A 20,102-nucleotide genomic window follows, 5' to 3' on the forward strand; every position below is an offset into this window, starting at 1 on the left:
AGTTCTATGAAGGAAATTAGAAGGATATAATTTCCTTCTGGGGCGGGGGTGGCAGGAGGTCTTTAGATAGAGTGATAATCTGGTAGTCTGAGTCAAAATATATTCTTTATCGTGTTAAAAAAGTGTCTTTGTAGTTTTGATTTATCACTTAGAGATTCTAAAAGTATTTTTTTGTTTAAAAGCGATTGGCTGTAAGAGAATTCAAGAAAATATTAGAAAAGCTGTTGGATGTTAATCCTCTGCTTTATAAATCTTAGATGGTAGCTGCTATTAACTGTTTTAATTTTGAGTGTTAGAAGAGGGCTTCTCAGAAATTCTGGGAAAGCATATAGTTTGGGAGAGTGATAAAAGTCTTCCCTTACAGAGATTCTGATATATATCTGTTCCTTCCACTCCCACTCCCATTTCGTATTGGGATTTGCTGTTCTATATTGAAGTTCATTAAGAGTTAAGAATATTACTTAAAAATATTAAAACTTATAGGGAAAATACCTGATGATCAGAGCATTACCATTACGCAATTATTTTTGAAGATAATCTACATATTATTTTCCTCTGGGAAATTAATAGGTTCCGAAGTAATTGTTGGAGTAAATAAGTACCAGTTGGAAAAAGAAGAATCTGTGGATGTTCTGGCAATTGATAATACCTCAGTGCGTAACAAGCAGATTGAAAAACTTAAGAAGGTAATAATAGCTATCATTTTTTGAGTGCTTTCTGTGTTCTGGGTACTGGCTAAGCCCTTACATTGTCTTGCTTAATTCTTGCAACAACCTTATGAAGGGGGTATTATTTTCCAATATTTTACAGATAAGGAAACTAAAGATAAGAGAGATTGAAAAACTTGCCCGAGGTAAATAATTAACCAGCCAAGACTCCAATCTAGGTCTGTTGACATTAAAAGCTCATGTTTTAAATCACGATATCTGCCTCTGTGAAATGTATGAAAAACCCACACCATAATAATAATACCTCCCATAATTTACAGACTAAAACCAAGGCTTAGGTGATTATATAATTCTCTCAAAGTTAAAAACAAAATAAAGTTCAGAGTCAGTATTTGAACGTAGAACTTCTGAATGTAATTTATTTCCACTTGACTATGGTTCTTGAAAATACTGTAAAAGAATCATTTGCTTTCTCTTTATTTTTTAATTCAAATGTATTTTGTAGTGTTTTAGTAAGTAACAGTTTATAATGAACTATATTTATTTTGATTGAAACTAGAGTACTGTCTTTCTATTTTATTTCCAGATGATCCAAAGAATATGAAATACTAGAATAGATAAAACATATTCTTACTGTTGTAACCTGTATATTTCTATTGAATGAAGCTACCATAGTCTCTGAATCTCTGGCTTTTGTAATTACCACTATTTCCAAGGCAGGAAACTTGAAATTTTTCAATGGTTCTTTTCTGTTCACTTTCACTGTGATTGTTTAAAATATGACTTTTTTCTCTCTCAGTTCAAATGTTCTTTAAGAATCTAATAGACTGTCCAGTTAGATTGAATGTGTAACTATCGTCTTCTGTTTTTTTTTTTCTCCCATTAGAGTTAATGGCAGATGTTTAATGATGTTATTTCCTCTTTCACCCTCAACCGGGAGATAACGACTCTTCTCTCACATTTTGTCATTTTTTGAAAGGCCCTATTTAAGACGTAGCATTTTATTTTTAGTGATCACAATATCTCAGTGTTTAACATTTGGAAAACTCCTTTTCTCTCTTTTATACTTTAGGTTCTTATTAACTCTATATCCTCACAGCTTGAGGGGTTCCATTTACTATAAATGATGATAAACCTTCTTTGGGGCAAGAGAGAAATTCATTAATGATAATGGAGTTAGGTTTTTCCTTGCCCTTAATACAAATTTTCTGTCCCACCTCTGCTTATAGATACTATATGATTTTAGTGGCAACTTGAGGAGTGTCATATTTTCGACTCTTTTACAGTTGGTGAAGACTTTGTAAAAAATTGGATTTTAGGTAACTTTGTTTGGGCAGGATGTTAGTGGAGAAGAGTAGAGCTAGGATCTGAGGAAAGAAGTTTTTGACTATGCTTTTCATTGTCTTTCTCTAGCACAATATTTCTCATTGTCTTTGTCTCTCTCTCGGATTATTTTTAAATAGAAAAAATGGCAATATACATACGTATTATTACATATATTTAGTTAGCTAAAGGAAACTTAAATTATAACTAAAACATTCTCTAAGTTCTAATCTATTATTTTTTTCTTCCTTGTCGCTATTTGTCTTTATTGTACCTTCAAAATTCTCCATATTCAAGATCCATTTATTTTCAACATCTTGCTACATTAGAAATCCTAAGGAGCATGTTACTACTTGGGAGGGTCAGCACTATTACTTATTATTGCCCTGCTTGTTTTTGATTTATCAGGGTTACACAGAATTTAATATTGTTTTAGAAAGTCCTTAAGTGTTTGTTGAATGAGTGAATGAATAAATTAAATATATATCAGACCTAGGATACGTATTATTCTTTTCTTTTTTTTCTTTTATTTTTGAGGTTAGGATTATGGAACAATTTCCATATGATGTATACCAGAATCTAATCTCCTGATCTCTGTTTTATTCTCTATTCATGTAAGTTGTCCCTTTTCTTGACCTTTTCCATTAGGTCAAATCCAGCAGGGATCAAGCTTTGGCTGAACGGTGTCTTGCTGCACTGACTGAATGTGCAGCCAGTGGAGATGGGAATATTCTGGCTCTTGCAGTGGATGCCACTCGTGCAAGGTAGGGATATGTAAGTTTGCAGATTTCCAAATACTAAAAGTTGACCAATTTAGCTTTTCAGAGTGTACTTAAATGAAAAGTTGATCTTGTAAACCATGTGAGCCCAAAACAAAATATTGGAAACCAAAATAAAATTAATTCTTATTTTTCTTAAACATCTGTGCATGTAAAACATTCATATATTTTGAATGGAGTGTATTAATACTTGTGTATTTCCCTGTGGCTCAGGACCCTTGACTCTATTGTAATGAATCCATTTCACTGATTTGTGGGTTTTAGTTTGATGTACTTTCAAGTCTAGGGAGACATGATTATATTGGATACTGAGCAAACCTGCCCTTTGTCCAGAGGTGGACAATATCTCTGCCTTCAATTCACTACACAGACATCTTTGAAAAGTTAGTCCAAAATAAAGGGCAATCAGTGCTTTGCCTCAAAGGACACACAGAAAAGCAAGTGATCCATGGAAACTTTTCCCAGTATATGATAATGTCACTAAATAAATTATTTTTGCTTTTCTTATTTATTGCCTAATATAATGAACTTTTTAAAACATGTTTTAAGTGCTTAAGGGGTAGACTAAGTAGTATGTGGGTCAGTTTTTTTTCAGTTTTAATTTCTTAAAAAAAAATGACATGAGTTCTCTGCTTAAAATACTCCAAGGGTCTCCTTTTCCTTTTAAATTAAAACTTAATCCTACCATGGCCTGCAAGACTGTGCTGAATGTGACTCTTGCCTACCTCTCCGACCTCATCCTGCTCCCTGGATTAGGCTGTGTCCCCAGTGTCCTCCTTTGTATTTTTAGAACACAAAGCATGTTTTCCTTCCTCTCAGCCTTTGCGTTTAGTGTTTCCTTTATCAAACACTCTTCCCCCTTATGTTCCCTTGGGTTTCTCCTCCTCATCATTTAGATCTTAGTTCAAAAGTTATATCTTGATATCTCCGATATCTGTAAAGTAGCTTTTCTAGGCAGCCCATTCCATTTTGCCTATTTTAGTGTCTTCATAGTACTTATTACCATATGAAATTATCTTATTAATTTTTTTGTTTGCTTGTGTACTCTCTGTGTCCCCTGACCAGATGATGAGCCCTGTAAGAGCAGGTACTTTTTTTTTCAGTCTGATTTATCACTGTAGCTCTGCTGCCTACCCGTGCCTGACCTGTATCAGGTGCTCACTAGATGTTGAATGAATTAATAAACAAATGGCTGGAATATGCTAAAAGATTTACTTTTTATCAAAAAGTGTCAGTCAGAATCTTGTTCTTTGCCCATTCATATTAAGTGGTGAGTTATTCAGTAACCTATAGACATTTGTCTATTTATAGTTTTTTGATTAACAAATGTTGAAAAGAGATTGCTGTGTTTAAAGGCATCCAGAATCATCTTTTCATAAGTGTTCTGAAGAAACGTGCCTTCATGAATGTAATAAAAAACATTTAGATTTTTAGCAGCCTATTTTTTACTTAGGTAAAGCAGATGTCTAATTGTGTTGAATATTAAGGTGAATAAATATTTTTATCTCAAATAATGATGTTAACAGAACCTCCATTTAATATTTTAGATGTACGGTTGGGGAAATCACAGATGCCTTGAAAAAGGTATTTGGTGAACATAAAGCGAGTGATCGTATGGTGAGTGGAGCCTATCGCCAGGAATTTGGAGAAAGTAAAGAGATATCATCTGCTATCAAGAGGTAATATGTGAGACTTTTAAACCAGAATGTCATCTTTTCTGTTAACACAATCCTCATAAATCTACTGGGGGCTTGATTTTCTCACATACCACTTGGAAAATATTTGATTGACTTTCCTGTTAGTCTATAGTTTTACGAAAATAAGATTATGAACTTTTACCATAGTCCCCTGTAGGAGTTTCTCACTTCAAACAAGTGTTTGTTTAACTAACACCGGTATTGCTTCATATCCTCCAGCTAGGTACATTTCAATCTCTTTACTACCGTACACTTTCATATTTTCTTAAGTTTATTTACATTGTTTAATTGCTCAAATAATTGTGAAATCTTAATTTCCTATTTGAAAGTAAATATTTGGTTGCCATCTATGCATAAATTAAAATCAGTCTTCACTGCACTGACACTGAATAACACTGTCAAGTATGATTTGGAAATATAAATTAATATAAATTGATCCTGCTTCTCAAGTATAGAAGGTAACTTCCTGATGATTTGTTTTCTCAACTCTTGTAATAAATTTCCCACTAAGAATTTTATGTCACTCCTTATAAATGAGAGAAATATCAAAACAGCTAAGGTGAAAGTTATCAAAATGGAACATTTTTTTTCTTTTAACAAAAACGGATGTGCCTTTTCATGTAGGGTGTAAATTTATTAGTTAATTTATTGATTAGTTATTTTATTGAGTAAGCAAGTACTTTGGTTATACATCACTATAAGACACCACATTGCAGTCAGCTGGGGGAGTTCACTCTTGTGAAGGGTAGGTGAGATATGGATAGTTCAGAACAGCTGGTGAGTCACATATGTGTATAAATAACTCTGAAAGGCAGCTGTTAGTTTATATTGAAATATTTCTGCACATTGTACTCTGGAGACTGGCTTAAGAAAGTGAAAAGTTGTCATATTCTCATCTTGCTTCACTGTGATGTTCTCAGTGTTAGGGGCTTGCAGGTTTTGCCCTCTTTCAAATTTTCCTCTAAGAGGGAGATAGTAAACATATTCACACTTTAATGGAGTTCTCAAAGTAAAATAGAGATATTAACAAAGTATGAGTAAACAGATTAGGTGTTTTTAAATAAACTTGAAAGATTTGCTGTGAATATAGTTTTTATATTTTACTTTTGGACAATTAATATAACTTACTGTATTTCAAAATGTTCCTTAGGGTTCATAAATTCATGGAACGTGAAGGTCGCAGACCTCGTCTTCTTGTGGCAAAAATGGGACAAGACGGCCATGACAGAGGAGCGAAAGTTATTGCTACAGGGTTTGCCGATCTTGGTTTTGATGTGGACATAGGGCCTCTTTTTCAGGTACTGAAAATTGTCAGGGGAAATTTCAAAAGTATGTCATAAATTACTTACATTTAGGAAAAATAGTAAAAAGATGATAGAACAATTTGATGTTTTTAAATTTGTAAAAGAAGAACATGAATTCAACAAATTCCCTAATTTATTTTTGAATGCATATAATCCAATTAATTATGATAGAAATAAGAATTAAATATAACTCATGTTAATACTTGTTACTCAGATTTTGTAAAACTCAATGTCAGTTCTGAACTAAAACTTTTATTAGGCTTCTGAAACTGAAGTTTACTTTCAAAGATCTTACTGTAGTATTTATTTGAGAGTTGACTAACATTTTATGGGAAAGATAGCCTACATTGGGTTGATGGAAAATGTTTTGAAAGGGAAATCAAGCATCAGAGTAAGCTCAATTCGTAATTAGATTTTCTGTTTTTTTGCTCTCTAGTAGCATTTTATTTAATCGCAGAATATTGACCCAGCAGGAAAATAATTTGTTGGAAGTAAATGAAGCTGAAATTCACTATAGAGTGATAAAACATTAACCATTTACCGCAAAAAAATCTTTAGCTGAGGAGTACATTGTAATAACTTATGTTAAAAGCTTTATCCACTACATGTTTATTGATCGTCTACCACATGCTAGGTTCTGAGTTGAATAAGATACAGTTTCTGTCTTCAGGGAAGGTTACAGGCCCCAACACAGAGAAATTTACTTACCAGTAATCATAGCAGAGTAATAGTTACTGTAATTAAGTTTGGACAAGGAACTTGTCCCAGTATCCTAGGAACTTATGTTTGAGCTGTGCCTTTCAGAAGCCTGGTGAACATGGCAGGGAAGGGCATGCTAAGAGGAAGGGTTGGCATGAGCAGAGGTGCAGAGATATAGAAGACATGATGCCTTCAGGTAACTGCAAGAGGTTCGGTGAGATCCAAATACAGTGCTTGGGATGGTGTGTAGATTAAGATGAATAGCCTTATATTCCATTCTAAGGAGTTTGAACTTCATTCCAAAGGGGTTTGGGTAGAGTGACACAATCAAATTTATACTTTAGGAAGCTCACTTTCTAGTAAAATCGCTTTCTGAAGTGGGTTCAGAGGAGCTGCGACTAGATGCAAGGAGTCCAGTTAAGATGTTCAGTAATTTGAGTGAGAAACAATGAAGGCCTTAAACAAGGCAGTATCAGGATCTTACCCGAAACAAAAAGTTAGCTAGGATTTTGGAGAAAAATTCGTGAAGGGGCTATTTTTACAGATAGGCAGGCAGGCTTAAGAGAACCAATTTGTGCAACATTCAGATGAAGATGTCTATACATGTCTGGAGCACTGGAGAGAGCTTGAATTATAGACAAGGTTTTGATACTTATCAGTATATAAATGGTACTTAAAACCCAGAAAATGGATGTAATTTCTCATGAAGAGTATATGCAGCAAGGTGAGAACCTGAACATTAAAAGGAAATAGAGGAGAAGGAAGCAGCAAAGGAGTGAAAGGAAATGGGATGAGTAGTGGGATAAAAACTAAGGAGAAGAAGAGTTTCAAGAAGGAAGTACTATTATTACATACTGCGGATAGGTCAACTGAGATGAAGACTAGAGTAGTCATTGTATTTTCACTAGTAAAGAAGTAAACTTCCTGAAGAGGCCTAGCCTTTGTAGAGTCTCCCATGAGTTTTCCCTTTTTGAATTTTTAAATATTATTCTAGAGAATCTAGTGGAAATTGTTACTGTAAAGAGTTAGCCCAGACTTCTAGAGATATGTCCTTGAGCTGTGTTGGTAGGTAAATTCATAAATGTGTTTAGAGTCTTATGTATTTAAGGTAGGTTTTGTTAAGAATCTCAAATAGATTTTGGATTAAATAAATATATATTTAAATTGCTTTCATTCCTCCTTTAATTTGAATACTTTCCCATTTTATTTTTTTACTTATGTTCTACTACCCTTTTACTTTAGTTTTTTGTTTAAGTAGTGATCGAATATAATGCATTTCCAATTTTTAGTAGTTAGCGTTTGGGAAATATTTTTTCATAAAATCAGAGTAATTTTAAAAAAACTCTTGTCAGCTATTGGCAGCTAAAGAATTTTTCAAAGAACTGAAAGTTTATTTCCTCATTACATCCCATCTATAAAAATATAATATGCCTTTGGTATCACCAACTCTGTTAACATAATACTGTGTCATTTAAAAAAAGACTTATCTGTGGCTGAAAGTACAATTCTGCAGTTCCCTGATGACTGATTTAATCAAAATTAGATCTGAAGTTTTAAATTTTCAACATTTAATAATGTAAAATACAGTTTCATTTATATAAGCATAAAGCGTGGAACTGAATTGTTTAAATAGAATTTTAATCTAATAAATTTTGGTAACATGGATGGTATGAACGACAAATCCTACTTAAATTAATTACCTTTCTTACCTTTAAGAAATCAATAGCAAGAGGGCCCGCCCCAGTGGCCTAGTGGTTAAGTTCAGTGCGCTCTGTTTTGGCTGCCTGGGTTTGGTTTCAGGGTGCCAGACCTACACTGCTCTGTTAGTGGCCATGCCATGCTGGTGACCCACATACTAAAAAATAGAGGAAGATTGGCATGGATGTTAGCTCAGCAAAAAAAAAAAAAAAAAAGAAAGAAATCATTAGCAAGAATGTGCATGTTTTCTTCCAAGGTTTCAATTTTATTTGTTGATATTTTTCACAGACTCAAGGTTTTACCTATATGCTGTATGACTTACCTAGAGATCCTCTTGAGTGTGGCTCCATTATCAAGAGTGTAGAATCTTTTTGTTTCCACATTAAATTATGAGCCTAAAATCTTACAAAACTCAGAAAATTCACAGATTTTAATAATTTTTTTATGCTTATAATTGTGCAGTGATTTCTGAGGTGGCCTCATCCTTCCCAAATTTCTCAATTTACATTATAATTGTTACAGTTGGAAACTTGTAGGCATCTTTTATATGGAATGATGTAAATACACATAAAGTATCAAAGCAATGTCACAGACTCATTGCAGAGAATGGATGTGATCTTGGGTAACTCAGTTCATGAAATTGTCCTTTCTGATTCTGTATCCCAAACTGGCTGAGTCCAGTTAACAAATGAGAAACACACCCTCCTTGGCATCATCCCTTCTCTTGTTTATGTACTTGTCTGGGTGCTGTAGCCCCCTAACTAATTTCTAGAGTTCTCACAATGTTATTTTGGTCCATATATTGCTGTTAATTCACTGTCTCTGTGGGAAAATAAGGTCTTGGAGCTTCCTAGTCCGCCATCTTGTTAGCATCACTCTTGTCATTCTATTTTAAAACTGAAAGTTTACTTTTTCACATTGCATTTTATGTTTAGTCTTTTACTTCTTCATAGATACTATAACATGTTGCCTTTTATTGCATAACCACTCAAATCTTGATAAGAAGACAACTGATGTATTTTTAAAAAATTACAATGAAGAGATAATATAGTTTACTATATTTCTTCTTTATCTTGAAGATTCTTTGGGGAACTATATTTTGATGTAACTTAAATCTAATTGATAAATTCTCATGCTAGAAGCAAATATAGTGCTGTTTATTGCATCAGTTGGATAAGTTGGTGTTTATGGTTTGAGAATAATAAAATATGAAGTTATTTTCCCTTCAATATTTTTAATGAGGAAAATCTTGGAATGTTGATTAAGTAGATAAGATGTTTAAAACACTTTTTGGAATACATGATAGTTTGTCTCTTTCCTTTCTAATTGTTCAGACTCCCCGTGAAGTGGCCCAGCAGGCTGTGGATGCAGATGTGCATGCCGTGGGTGTGAGCACACTTGCTGCTGGTCATAAAACCCTGGTTCCTGAGCTCATCAAAGAACTCAGCTCCCTTGGACGGCCAGATATTCTTGTCATGTGTGGAGGGGTGATACCACCACAGGTATTTTTCATCTCCTATATTTTTCTAGTTCAGTAATGGGAATCCTGAGTAACAATAGCTTATATGTAGTTCTTTAATTTACTGTACACTTTTACTAAAGATAAATTTGTTGTAGATTTTGAGCCCAGTTATTTCCTGGTGATTTTACTAAGTAAATTCTATAAAGTCCAAAAGTGAGCAATGTTGTTTTCTATTCAAGCTATATGTAATTCATTATGTATAGTTTAAACACTTTACAAAGCTTCTATGAGGGAATTACCTCCTGGCAAACTAGTAACCTAGATAGGGATCTACTTTCTTCATATTCAATAAGCAGTGATAGAGAAGGAACAGGATAAAAGTGATAAAATTTCACAGCTGGACTAGAGAAGAATGGTAAACACACAGTGCCTATATCAACTCCTTGCCAGAGAGACAGTGAGCACTCCTTGTCGTGCTAGTCCTTTAGTTAGCACTTGACAGCACTTGCTTCTGTTGTATCTACCTTGTCCATATCTTTCATGTTTTGTCTCTAAATGTTGCCCTGACTCAGAGGTGTATCAGTTACATGGACCCATAAAACTGCTTTTTTTATTAAGGCTAATCTGATTGAGGTATAGTTTTCTTAGAGCCAAAAATATCCTAAATGGAATTTTAGGATGGACATAAATGTACATAAATGGAATTAGCCTGTCTTGAAAATTATTGGCTGAATGGGGAAGAGGTGGATTCTTGAACAAAAATGTAAATCCTCTTAGGGAAGGAGAAATGGAGGCTAGGTAATAATCAATGTTGTCAGTGAATTTATGAATGGAGTGAGGGGACACCGTCTGCATATTACTGTACCTATCAGTTGAAATAATTAGTTATAATATAAATTGGGCCTAGTTCCAATCCAACTTTGAATTATATCAAGTTTTCTTTTTTTACTGAGAATGGAAAAAATATTGAGTTAGAAGAACTATAGAGGAGATTGCTCTAAGTAAATGATTTATAGATGTTACACAGGCCTAACCACTACAGCAGGAGTGTCTCAGCGAAATGTGATCTTGTGCCCAGTCTACAAGTTTTTTCCTCCATTACAACTCAGGATATAAAATAATGATGTTATGTACTAGTTATAAATGAGAAAATACATATGTATGAGGTTGTGAGATTCATAATGTGGGGCTAGCAAGTAAACCATATATTATTTATTCTTTCTAACAACACATTATTTAAGGTGATATAGTCAAGACAACTGCTTTTGTTAACCTACTTGCCTATTATTTTCATAAATATAGTTTACTATTCGGGAATATAAAGGGCTTTTATTCTTTTATTGCTGTCTATCTATGGAACACTTCTATCTATATTGCAGTTTTAGAGTCTATAATATCTAAGCTCTTGGGCATGATATTAAAATTTAAGAACCAAAATAATTAAGCAGCAGAAAATATTGGAATTAAAATATGAGTTGAGAAAAAGCACAGGCCTATTATATAAGTGAGCTGACATTTTCAAGAAATGTATTTCACACAAGTTGTAGTAACCCTCTGGATATTTGAATTACTTAGAACATCTGTAGGTGTTTTCCATACTTTTCCCCCCATAAGTTTAAAGATTAAGGATCATTTTCTATAATGGCACACTTGTGTGTTAATATGGATATCCTTTATAATATAATTATAACAGTCAACACCCATGTATTTTTCTCATAATTTGTTTGCAGTAAATATATAACATGTTGCTATTATTCAGCTGAAGGTCACTTAGACTTTAAATTAGAAAGCACTAATACGTGATAGTTAAACAGATTTAGCCACCGCCATTATGAAGCTTACAGTTTCTGCAGCCCGCTTAAATAAATATGGTCTGTTCTTGCCAGTGTGTGTTACTACCGTCGGGATCTTCTAACCCGCTTAATAGCAATGGCTTCCAAGTATTTTAGGCAAGGTTAGCAGCCTCGAGGTCTACTTCCATCATGAAGCAGCCAATCTGGTATGCTTGGCTCAGCTCAGTGGAGGATATTTTATAATAATGACTTTTTATTTGGAAATAATTTCAAACTAATAGATAAGGTACAAAAATGAAAATAGTACAAAGAACACTTGTATACCCTTTACTCACTTCACTTATTTCTGACATTACATCCCCTCACTAAAGTACATTTTACAAGGCTTATGTAAAGCTTAGGTAAGTCAAGAGCCCTTTCTTCAGTTGCAGCATTTCACAGTCCCCTCTCAGTTGAGTCCTCCATTCCTAATCTGTAACTCAGAGTCAGAACAAATGGTACACAGCATTATTAGGAAAGATAGACGGAGATAACCTATCAATTTGACCATCTCCATTTTGACGATAATTGTTATTACACATTTCATCAAATTTTCTTATGAACTCTTAAATCTATAGCACCTGCCCAAGAACAGTGGCACATTTTGAGCACCTTTATGTGTCAAACGCTTAGGATATAAAGATTAGATGTGATCTCTGCCCTTAGAAGTTCACAGACTAGAAGGAGAAAAGTTCAATAAGATGTGTTAAATGCCATTGCAGAATTACAGTATTACAAGAATATTACAAGGAAATAATAGAGACAGAAAAGAAGTAGATGGGGGATAATTAGCATGATCATATAATTTATCATACAAATGTGATCACTTTTGAGAATGAAAATGGGTGCTATTAAAAAGGGTGCTGCAAAAAACAAACAATCTGGGGCTGGCCCCGTGGCCGAGTGGTTAAGTTCGCGCGCTCCGCTGCAGGCGGCCCAGTGTTTCGTTGGTTCGAATCCTGGGCGCGGACATGGCACTGCTCATCAAGCCACGCTGAGGCAGCATCCCATGTATCACAACTAGAAGAATCCACAACGAAGAATATACAACTATGTACTGGGGGCTTTGGGGAGAAAAAGGAAAAAATAAAATCTTTAAAAAAAAAAAAACAAAAAACAAAAAACAAACAAACAATCTGATTAAAAAATGGACAGAGGATCTCAATAGACATTTTTCCAAAGAAGACATTCAGATGGCTAACAGGCACATGAAAAGATGCTCAGCATCACTAATCATCAGGGAAATGCAAAGCAAAACCACAATGCGGTATCACTTCATGCCTGTTAGAATGGCTGTTATCAAAAAGACAAGAAATAATAGCTGTTGGCTAGAATATAGAGAAAAGGGAATCCTTGTACACTGTTGGTGGGAATGTAAATTTGTACAGCCATTATGGAAAACAGTATGGAGTTTCCTCAAAAAATTAAAAAATAGAACTGCCATATGATCCAGCAATTCCACTTCTGTGTATTTATTCAAAGAAAATGAAAACGCTAACTTGTAAAGATATTGCACTTCCATCTTCACTGCAGCATTATTTACAATAGGCAAGACTTGGAAACAACCTAAGTGTCCATCGATGGATGAATGGATAAAGAAAATGTGATATATATTTTTGAATAATAAAATAGTATTCAACCATAAACATGAGTGAAATCTTGCCATTTGCGACAACATGGATGGATCTTGAGGGTATTAAGCTAAGTGAAATAAGTCAGACAGAGAAACGCAAAAATACTTTATGATCTCATTTACATGTGGAAGAATAGATTGATGGTTGCTAGAGGTAGGGGGTGGGGTATGGATGAAACAGGTGAAGAGAGTCAAAGGTATAAACTTCCAATTATAAAATAAATAAGTCATGGACGTGTAATGTCCAGCATAGTGACTATAGTTAATAATACTGTATTGCATATTTAAAAGTTACTAAGAAAGCATATCTTAAAAGTTCTCAAAAGACACACAGAATTTTCTAACTATATATGGTGATGGATGTTAACTTGGATTTATTGTGATCATTTTACAGTATGTGCAAACATTGAATCATTATGTTGTATGCCCAGAACTAATATAATATGTCAGTTATACCTCAATGAAAAAGAAAAAAGACTCATAAAAAGAAAAAAAGGGTGCTGCAACAATAAGCAACAAACCAGAATGTCCTGGAATATGTGATCTCCCTAGTGGATGAGGATCAAGGCTTTAAAGCATGTCCTAATCTGGATACTACAGTACAAATATTCTAATATTAAACAGCCTAAAGCCTCGAGCAGTACTTGTGGCCTGGGAATCTTTTCACTCAAGCTTAGGCTATTTAAACTAAACTAACAAACACAGCAGCACCAATAGGGAATTTTAAAAAATGAGCTAATCTTCATTTATAGAAAATCTAATTCCATCATAAAGCCAAATTCAAAGTACCACCATTCAGTAGCTGCAGAAAAAATACCTTGGAGAAAATAAATAACCTTGTAAACTCAAAGCTATAATATGATACTCAAAGCTATAATATGATACTCAGTTTAACACAAATAATGACAAGTAGTGAAAATCTAGGTGAAAAAAATTATGGTTTAGGGTTCAGAAGATCTCAATCGGTGGGCCATAAAGCTTGCCACCACACACACAAACAGTAAAACACTGGGGTATTTAGAAAATGGGCAGAGTGTGTTTTGTTCTTTTAATGACTTGGAATGTATGGGTGATCTAGTGGCCATTAGTTACAGTCCCAACCTAGGAAGATTTTTAGCCCTAAATGCCAGTGGTGTACCAGTTGAGAAAGTTTGGGGCATTAGGGACAAAGAAGAAAGGACAGCCTTCATTGTCCTTGAAATTAGAAATATTGTCTCTTCTATTAATTAAACAAATTCTTTCAACAGGATTATGAATTTCTGTTTGAAGTTGGTGTTTCCAATGTATTTGGTCCTGGGACTCGAATTCCAAAGGCTGCCATTCAAGTGCTTGATGATATCGAGAAGTGTTTGGAAAAGAAACAGCAATCTATATAACATCTTGTTTTTGAGTTAGCTTTCTTTTTCTAAAATATTCTTTCAATGATGATCAAAGAGAATACAGCCATGTCTTCAATTTAATTCAACACCTGATAATGTGCTTATCTGAAAGCTTTACATTAAAAAGCTTGATTTATAAGAATGTTGTCATATTATAAGTGTGATGTACAGTTTCACTTTAAAAATTAAAAAAATGTATCCTTAAAAAACTCTCTGTATCCCTTGCTCAATACTTTAGCAGAAATTCTAGACAAAGGTGTTATTTTTTAAAACATCATGATATTTATTTGAAATATTTCTTATAAATCTATTTACTTTCTATTTTAAGAATTAACTTTACCTAAAAATAAATCTTAGTAGTCTCATTCTTCAGTTTAGCATTATGTCGACTCGAGCACCAGAAAATAAAATCTATATATGAATAAAATAGTTATACTTATCTTAGAAGAATAGTGGGAAATGTAGGGAAATCTATTGTGGTTGTGGTCCTCAGCCAGACTCTACCAGGATTACCTTGAGTTTTAAATCAGACCTGAAGGTTGGAACAGGGGAGAAACAGCAGAATATTTCTTCAGGTCTGACTTTACTTTCTTCCTGGGAGTGAACATATGACCTTGTTATTGCTGGGCTTGGCTCAAGACCCAGGAGAGTGGATGTTTATGAATATTCCCTGAAGTGAAAGTGCTTAGGTTGTCAATATGGCTTCCTCCAGAATGATGATGTAAGTTGGGAGGTAGCAGGGCTATGGTGTATATATATGTATAATTTGCAAAGCCACTGGTATAATTTATTCTAAGTCTGAGGGCCTGAGAACCAGGGAGCCCATGCTCTAGATCCCAGTCCAAGGGCTAGAGAAAGTGATATGAGGTGTCTCAGCTCAATCAGTGAGGCGGGAAAACGGGTGAATTCCTCCTCGCTCTGCCTTTTTCTCTGTTCACGCCCTCAATGTGTTGGATGATGCCCACCCACATTGAGGAGGGCAATCTACTAAGTCCACTGATTCAAATACTAATTTCATTCAGAAACACCCTAACAGGTACACTTAGAAATAATATTTAATCTGGGCACCCCGTGGCCAGTCAAGTTGATACATAAAATTACCTATCACAGAGCCCTTGTACATTTCTGGTGGGAATGTATAATGATGCTGCTGCTGTAAAAAATGATATGATTCCTCAAAAAACAGAATTACCAAATGGCCCAGCAATTCCACTTCTGGGCATACAGATGGTCCCAGACTTTTATGATGGTGTCACTTAACGATTTTTGAGTTTTCAACTTTACGATGGCGCAAAAGCAATACGCATTCAGTAGAAACCATACTTTGAATTTTGAATTTTGATCTTTTCCTGGGCTAGCGATATGTGGTACAACACTCTCTTGTCATGCTGGCCAGTGGCAGCGAGCCACAGCTCCCAGTCAGCCATGTAATCATGAGGGTAAACAAGCCATACACTTACAGTCATTCTGTATTCATGCAACCATTGTGTTTTCCACTTTAGTACAGTACTCAATAAATTACATGAAATATTCAATACTTTATTATAAAATAGACTTTTGTTAGATGATTTTGTCCAGCTGAGAACTCATGTAACTGTTCTGAGCATGTTTAAGGTAGATGAGGCTAAGCTATGATGTTCGGTAGGTTAGGTATATTAAATGCAGTTTTGACTTATGATATTTTCAAGATATAATGGATTTATTGGGACATAACCACATCCTAAGTCAAGGAAGTTATATTCACAAGAATTGAAATCAGGGACTCAAACAGATATTTGTGCACCCATGTTCATAGCAGTGTTATTCACAATAACTCAAAGGTGGAATCAACCCAAATGTCCATTGACAGATGAATGGATAAACAAAATGTGGTAAATACTTAAAATAGAATACTATTCAGCCTTGAAAAGGAAGGAAATCCTGACACATGCAACAACATAGATGAACCTTCAAGATATTATTATGCTAAGTGAAATAAGCCAGTCACAAAGCACAAATAGTGTATGAGTCCATTTATATAAGGTACCTAGAATAGTCCAATTCAAAGAGACAGAAGGTAGAATAGTGGCTGCCAGGGGCTTGGGAGAGGAGGAGGTGGGGAATTAGCATTTAACAGGCATAGAGTTTCAGTTGGGGAAGGTGAAAAGTTCCAGAGAGGGATGGTGATGATAGTTGTACAATAGTGTGAATGTACTTAAAGCCACAGAACTGTACACTTAAAAATGATTAATAAGGTAAATTTTATGTATATTTTACCACAATAAAAAAGTAGGATAGTGCTGACATATGGCACCTGTTTTATAAATGGTAGTCGGTAGTAGTAGTATTGATGTTGTATGGTTACTGTTGCTATTATTATTGTTATTATTACAAAAGAATGAATGATAAGGTATGACACTGGCAAGGTAGGCAAGGGCCAGATCATGTGTAGAGGCTTGTACAGTTAAGGGATTTGGACTTTAGCCTGAAGATAAAGACAGAGAGTCATACAAGGGTTTTAACCACAGAAATAATCTGATAAGATTTGTGTTTTAGCACTGCAGCTCTGTGGAAGATGCCTTTTAAGGGGGGTGGGACTGGAGATAAGAGACTGGTAGAGCAATGTAATAGAGAGATTGTAAGTCTCCAAGCTTGTGCGCTTAGGTCTGCTCAGAGATGGCAAAGATGGAGAGGATATGATCTTATTTTGGAACATTGTATTGACAGAATCTGACTTTTTTATCTTAAAAAAATGAATAGGCTCTTGATCCTTAGGTATTTGCTGTGTGGATTCTGCTATGTCCCCTCACCTACTTTTGGTTGTTGTTTTGTGGACCTTTCGTGATGTGCAGTTTCGTGACTGGATACACTGGTATAATGTCAAAGTCAGAAAAAGGTAAAATTATGGGATTTGATTTTCAATGATCTTTTTGTCAGTACTAGAGCTTTGGAAGCATTTCTGGCTTTGGAAGTACTCTAGAATGATGTCTGTAGGGTACTTTGAAGACATCAGAATTTTTTCCCTGCAGCTTAATGGAAATTTAAGTGTTATATAAATGTTAGAATAACAGTATAGGAATTGGAGGAGAGGTTTGAAGAGGCATCCTATCTGAGCAAAACCTGCATGGAAGTAGGAAAGATAAAGTAAAAAATAAAAAAAAAATAGGACAAATTCTCCTTTCTCTGATTTCCATTTCAGGGTGTGGGGATTCATGTAATGGAGAGGAGAGGTGAGGGGGGTTGTTAAACAGCTCTAGAGCTGTCTATCCGAAAACAAGAATGTGCCACATGTCACCATTACCCCCCACTGATATCTGTAAATTCCGATCCACTTCATACTACTCAAAAACCTTCTCTCAAAAAAATAAAGGATCTAATAAAACCATTTATGTTAAGACATAACTGTCTGCTAATGTAGAATATGTTTATTTTACCAGGGATATTTTTATTTTAAATGAGGGGAAAAAAACTTTATCAAAGTGATGAATATTTAAATAGACTTGTTGCTGTTTGGTAGATACTCAGTAAAAATGATGATGATGATAATAACAACTAATGTTATTTCTACCAATTGTAAATCTTGACTCATTTCCGAAGAATTATGGACCATCTTTTAGGCCATTAGACAAAGCTTGCTTTTATAAGTAGCCTAAAGTTGAGAGATAAAATATTAAAAAATATACATATATATACAAATATGTATATATTTTTTATTAAGGTATCCTTGTGTAATTTGTGCTTATCATTATGAAAAATGCTCTCAGCATTCAAAAATATTTTCAAAGAAAAATCATTTTGGTTTCCTGATTAAACATAATGCTTTTGTTTTCTGATTCTCAGATCCTCCTTTTATTTTTTTCTGTTGTGCCTGTAGGTGTCTCCCTAAGTTCAGGATTATTCTATTTCCCTGAAACAATATTTGAAATGATGTCCATCCTAGAGATGCATAGGTGCTATAAACACTCTCAGAAAAAGCACATCTCTTTAATAATCTGCTTAGTGCACCTAGTGTCATCCTTTGCGATCATGATCTGTGGTCAATGAAACTAAATGTTGATAATTGTTCCTGAACCGTGCTGCATTTGTGCTAAAATGATTAGTTGATTAGCAGTGAAGCTAGAATATGACCTTGGATATGAGATTATTATTGAATTTCATTCAGTAAATCATCGCTAATTCTCATTAACTCATTTTAAGTCACTAATTCTTCATGGCCTATTTCCCCCCTCTGCATTCAAACCTCTTATTGTTATACTGACCTCCTCTTATCATTTACCATGAGATCAGGACATGATATTAAAAGTGTTTTTATACAACCTAATATATAAATTCCCCTGAAGTCCTTTAAAAAAGAGAAATGCAGAATTTAATAACTTCTTTCAGAATTATCTTAATACCCTTTTGATTCTGAGGTCATGGAGAACATATTAATTCAGATAAATGTCATGAATTCATGTAATAGATATTTTATAGGTTAACTATCATTTATTAAATAATATTCTGATATGCTATTACTTTTGGAAAATAAAAGCATAAAATATTGTATTTTAGCAGAGCTCCACATGGCCAATAATCATTACATATGTCTCTAGCAAAGAGACATTTTTGCTGTTCAGTCCTTTCCGTGAATGGAAAGCTTAGCCTAGAGTTTGCTTAGGGGGACAGAAGAGTAGAGTAACAGTGATGAAATTCTCAAGTTTTCTGAACTGTCTTTCTTGACTTCAAACAGTCTGTCCTATTGTCTCCTTTAGTTTTGTCATTCTCATTAGACCATATGGTCATCAGAGCAATAGTAGTGACAATTTTCTATCAAAAGAAATGGTTATCTAGACAATAAGTTTTGGAGGATACTAGGCAGATGGCCCTCCTTGCCTCTAACATGTTCTTTGTTTTAAGGCATAAAGACCTCTAAAAATATTCTTTAAAATGGTAAATACATCTGATAAAAGCCTAATATTAAATCAGACAGTTAAATTTGACTCTAGAAATGTTGACTGAGAGGGCCATTGCTAACTGTGCACAAATTGTGCGTTACCCAACTCCAGGCATTTACTTTGTAGTCTTGCACTGCCCTAGCCCTGTGTACTTTGTCCTGCAGTTTCCTATCTTTAAAAATGGATAAGGATAGAGCCCATGTCAAGGTTTGTTTTAAGGATTAAATGAGACAATTTATATAACCTGCTTTGAACTGTGCAATATACAGTAAAAGAACAATAAATATTTTCTATAGTAATTATTATTATAATTTATGCTAGCCTCACTTCTAGACTTTGGAAATAAAAATACTATATGCATATGACATGGTTCTTCTCAAGGAGCTGGTAGCCAATTTGCAGAAGATGAACTCATAAGAAGGTTGCGACTACGTGTTGTAAAGGAGGTCTCCACATAGTGCTGTGAGATGCAGAAGGAGTTGCTAATTTTGTTTTCTGGGAGAAATGAAAGTTTCAATGAGGAGACATCTGGGGCCTAAAACAGAGAGATTCAGTGGGCAGAGGTATGAGTATGTCTAACAGGTATGTGGAAACAGCATATTCAGGGAAATGGGAGCAGTCGATGTGGTTGAAGCATGAAATTCATGATAAGGTTGAAATATAGGATATAGATTTTATCATTTATTAACATCTTACTGTGAATTATCTTTCAAAA

At 34.4% G+C, this 20,102-nt stretch overlaps 1 protein-coding gene across 2 annotated transcripts in view; it reads left to right on the top strand.

Moving 5' to 3' along the window:
* MMUT (methylmalonyl-CoA mutase) overlaps window positions 1-14,683 on the top strand; it is a 31,150-nt gene extending 16,467 nt beyond the window's left edge. For both annotated transcript variants that reach the window (XM_046640553.1, XM_046640554.1), the window contains exons 8-13: window positions 571-686; window positions 2,640-2,755; window positions 4,318-4,449; window positions 5,618-5,765; window positions 9,503-9,670; window positions 14,343-14,683. In XM_046640553.1, coding sequence (XP_046496509.1) covers window positions 571-686; window positions 2,640-2,755; window positions 4,318-4,449; window positions 5,618-5,765; window positions 9,503-9,670; window positions 14,343-14,471 — 809 coding nt within the window. In that variant the 3' untranslated portion in view covers window positions 14,472-14,683. The remainder of the gene's footprint in view (window positions 1-570; window positions 687-2,639; window positions 2,756-4,317; window positions 4,450-5,617; window positions 5,766-9,502; window positions 9,671-14,342) is intronic.
* The last annotated feature ends 5,419 nt before the right edge of the window (window positions 14,684-20,102 follow it).

The sequence above is a fragment of the Equus quagga genome, chromosome 15 (genome assembly GCF_021613505.1).
Source record: "Equus quagga isolate Etosha38 chromosome 15, UCLA_HA_Equagga_1.0, whole genome shotgun sequence".
Lineage (NCBI taxonomy): Eukaryota > Metazoa > Chordata > Mammalia > Perissodactyla > Equidae > Equus > Equus quagga.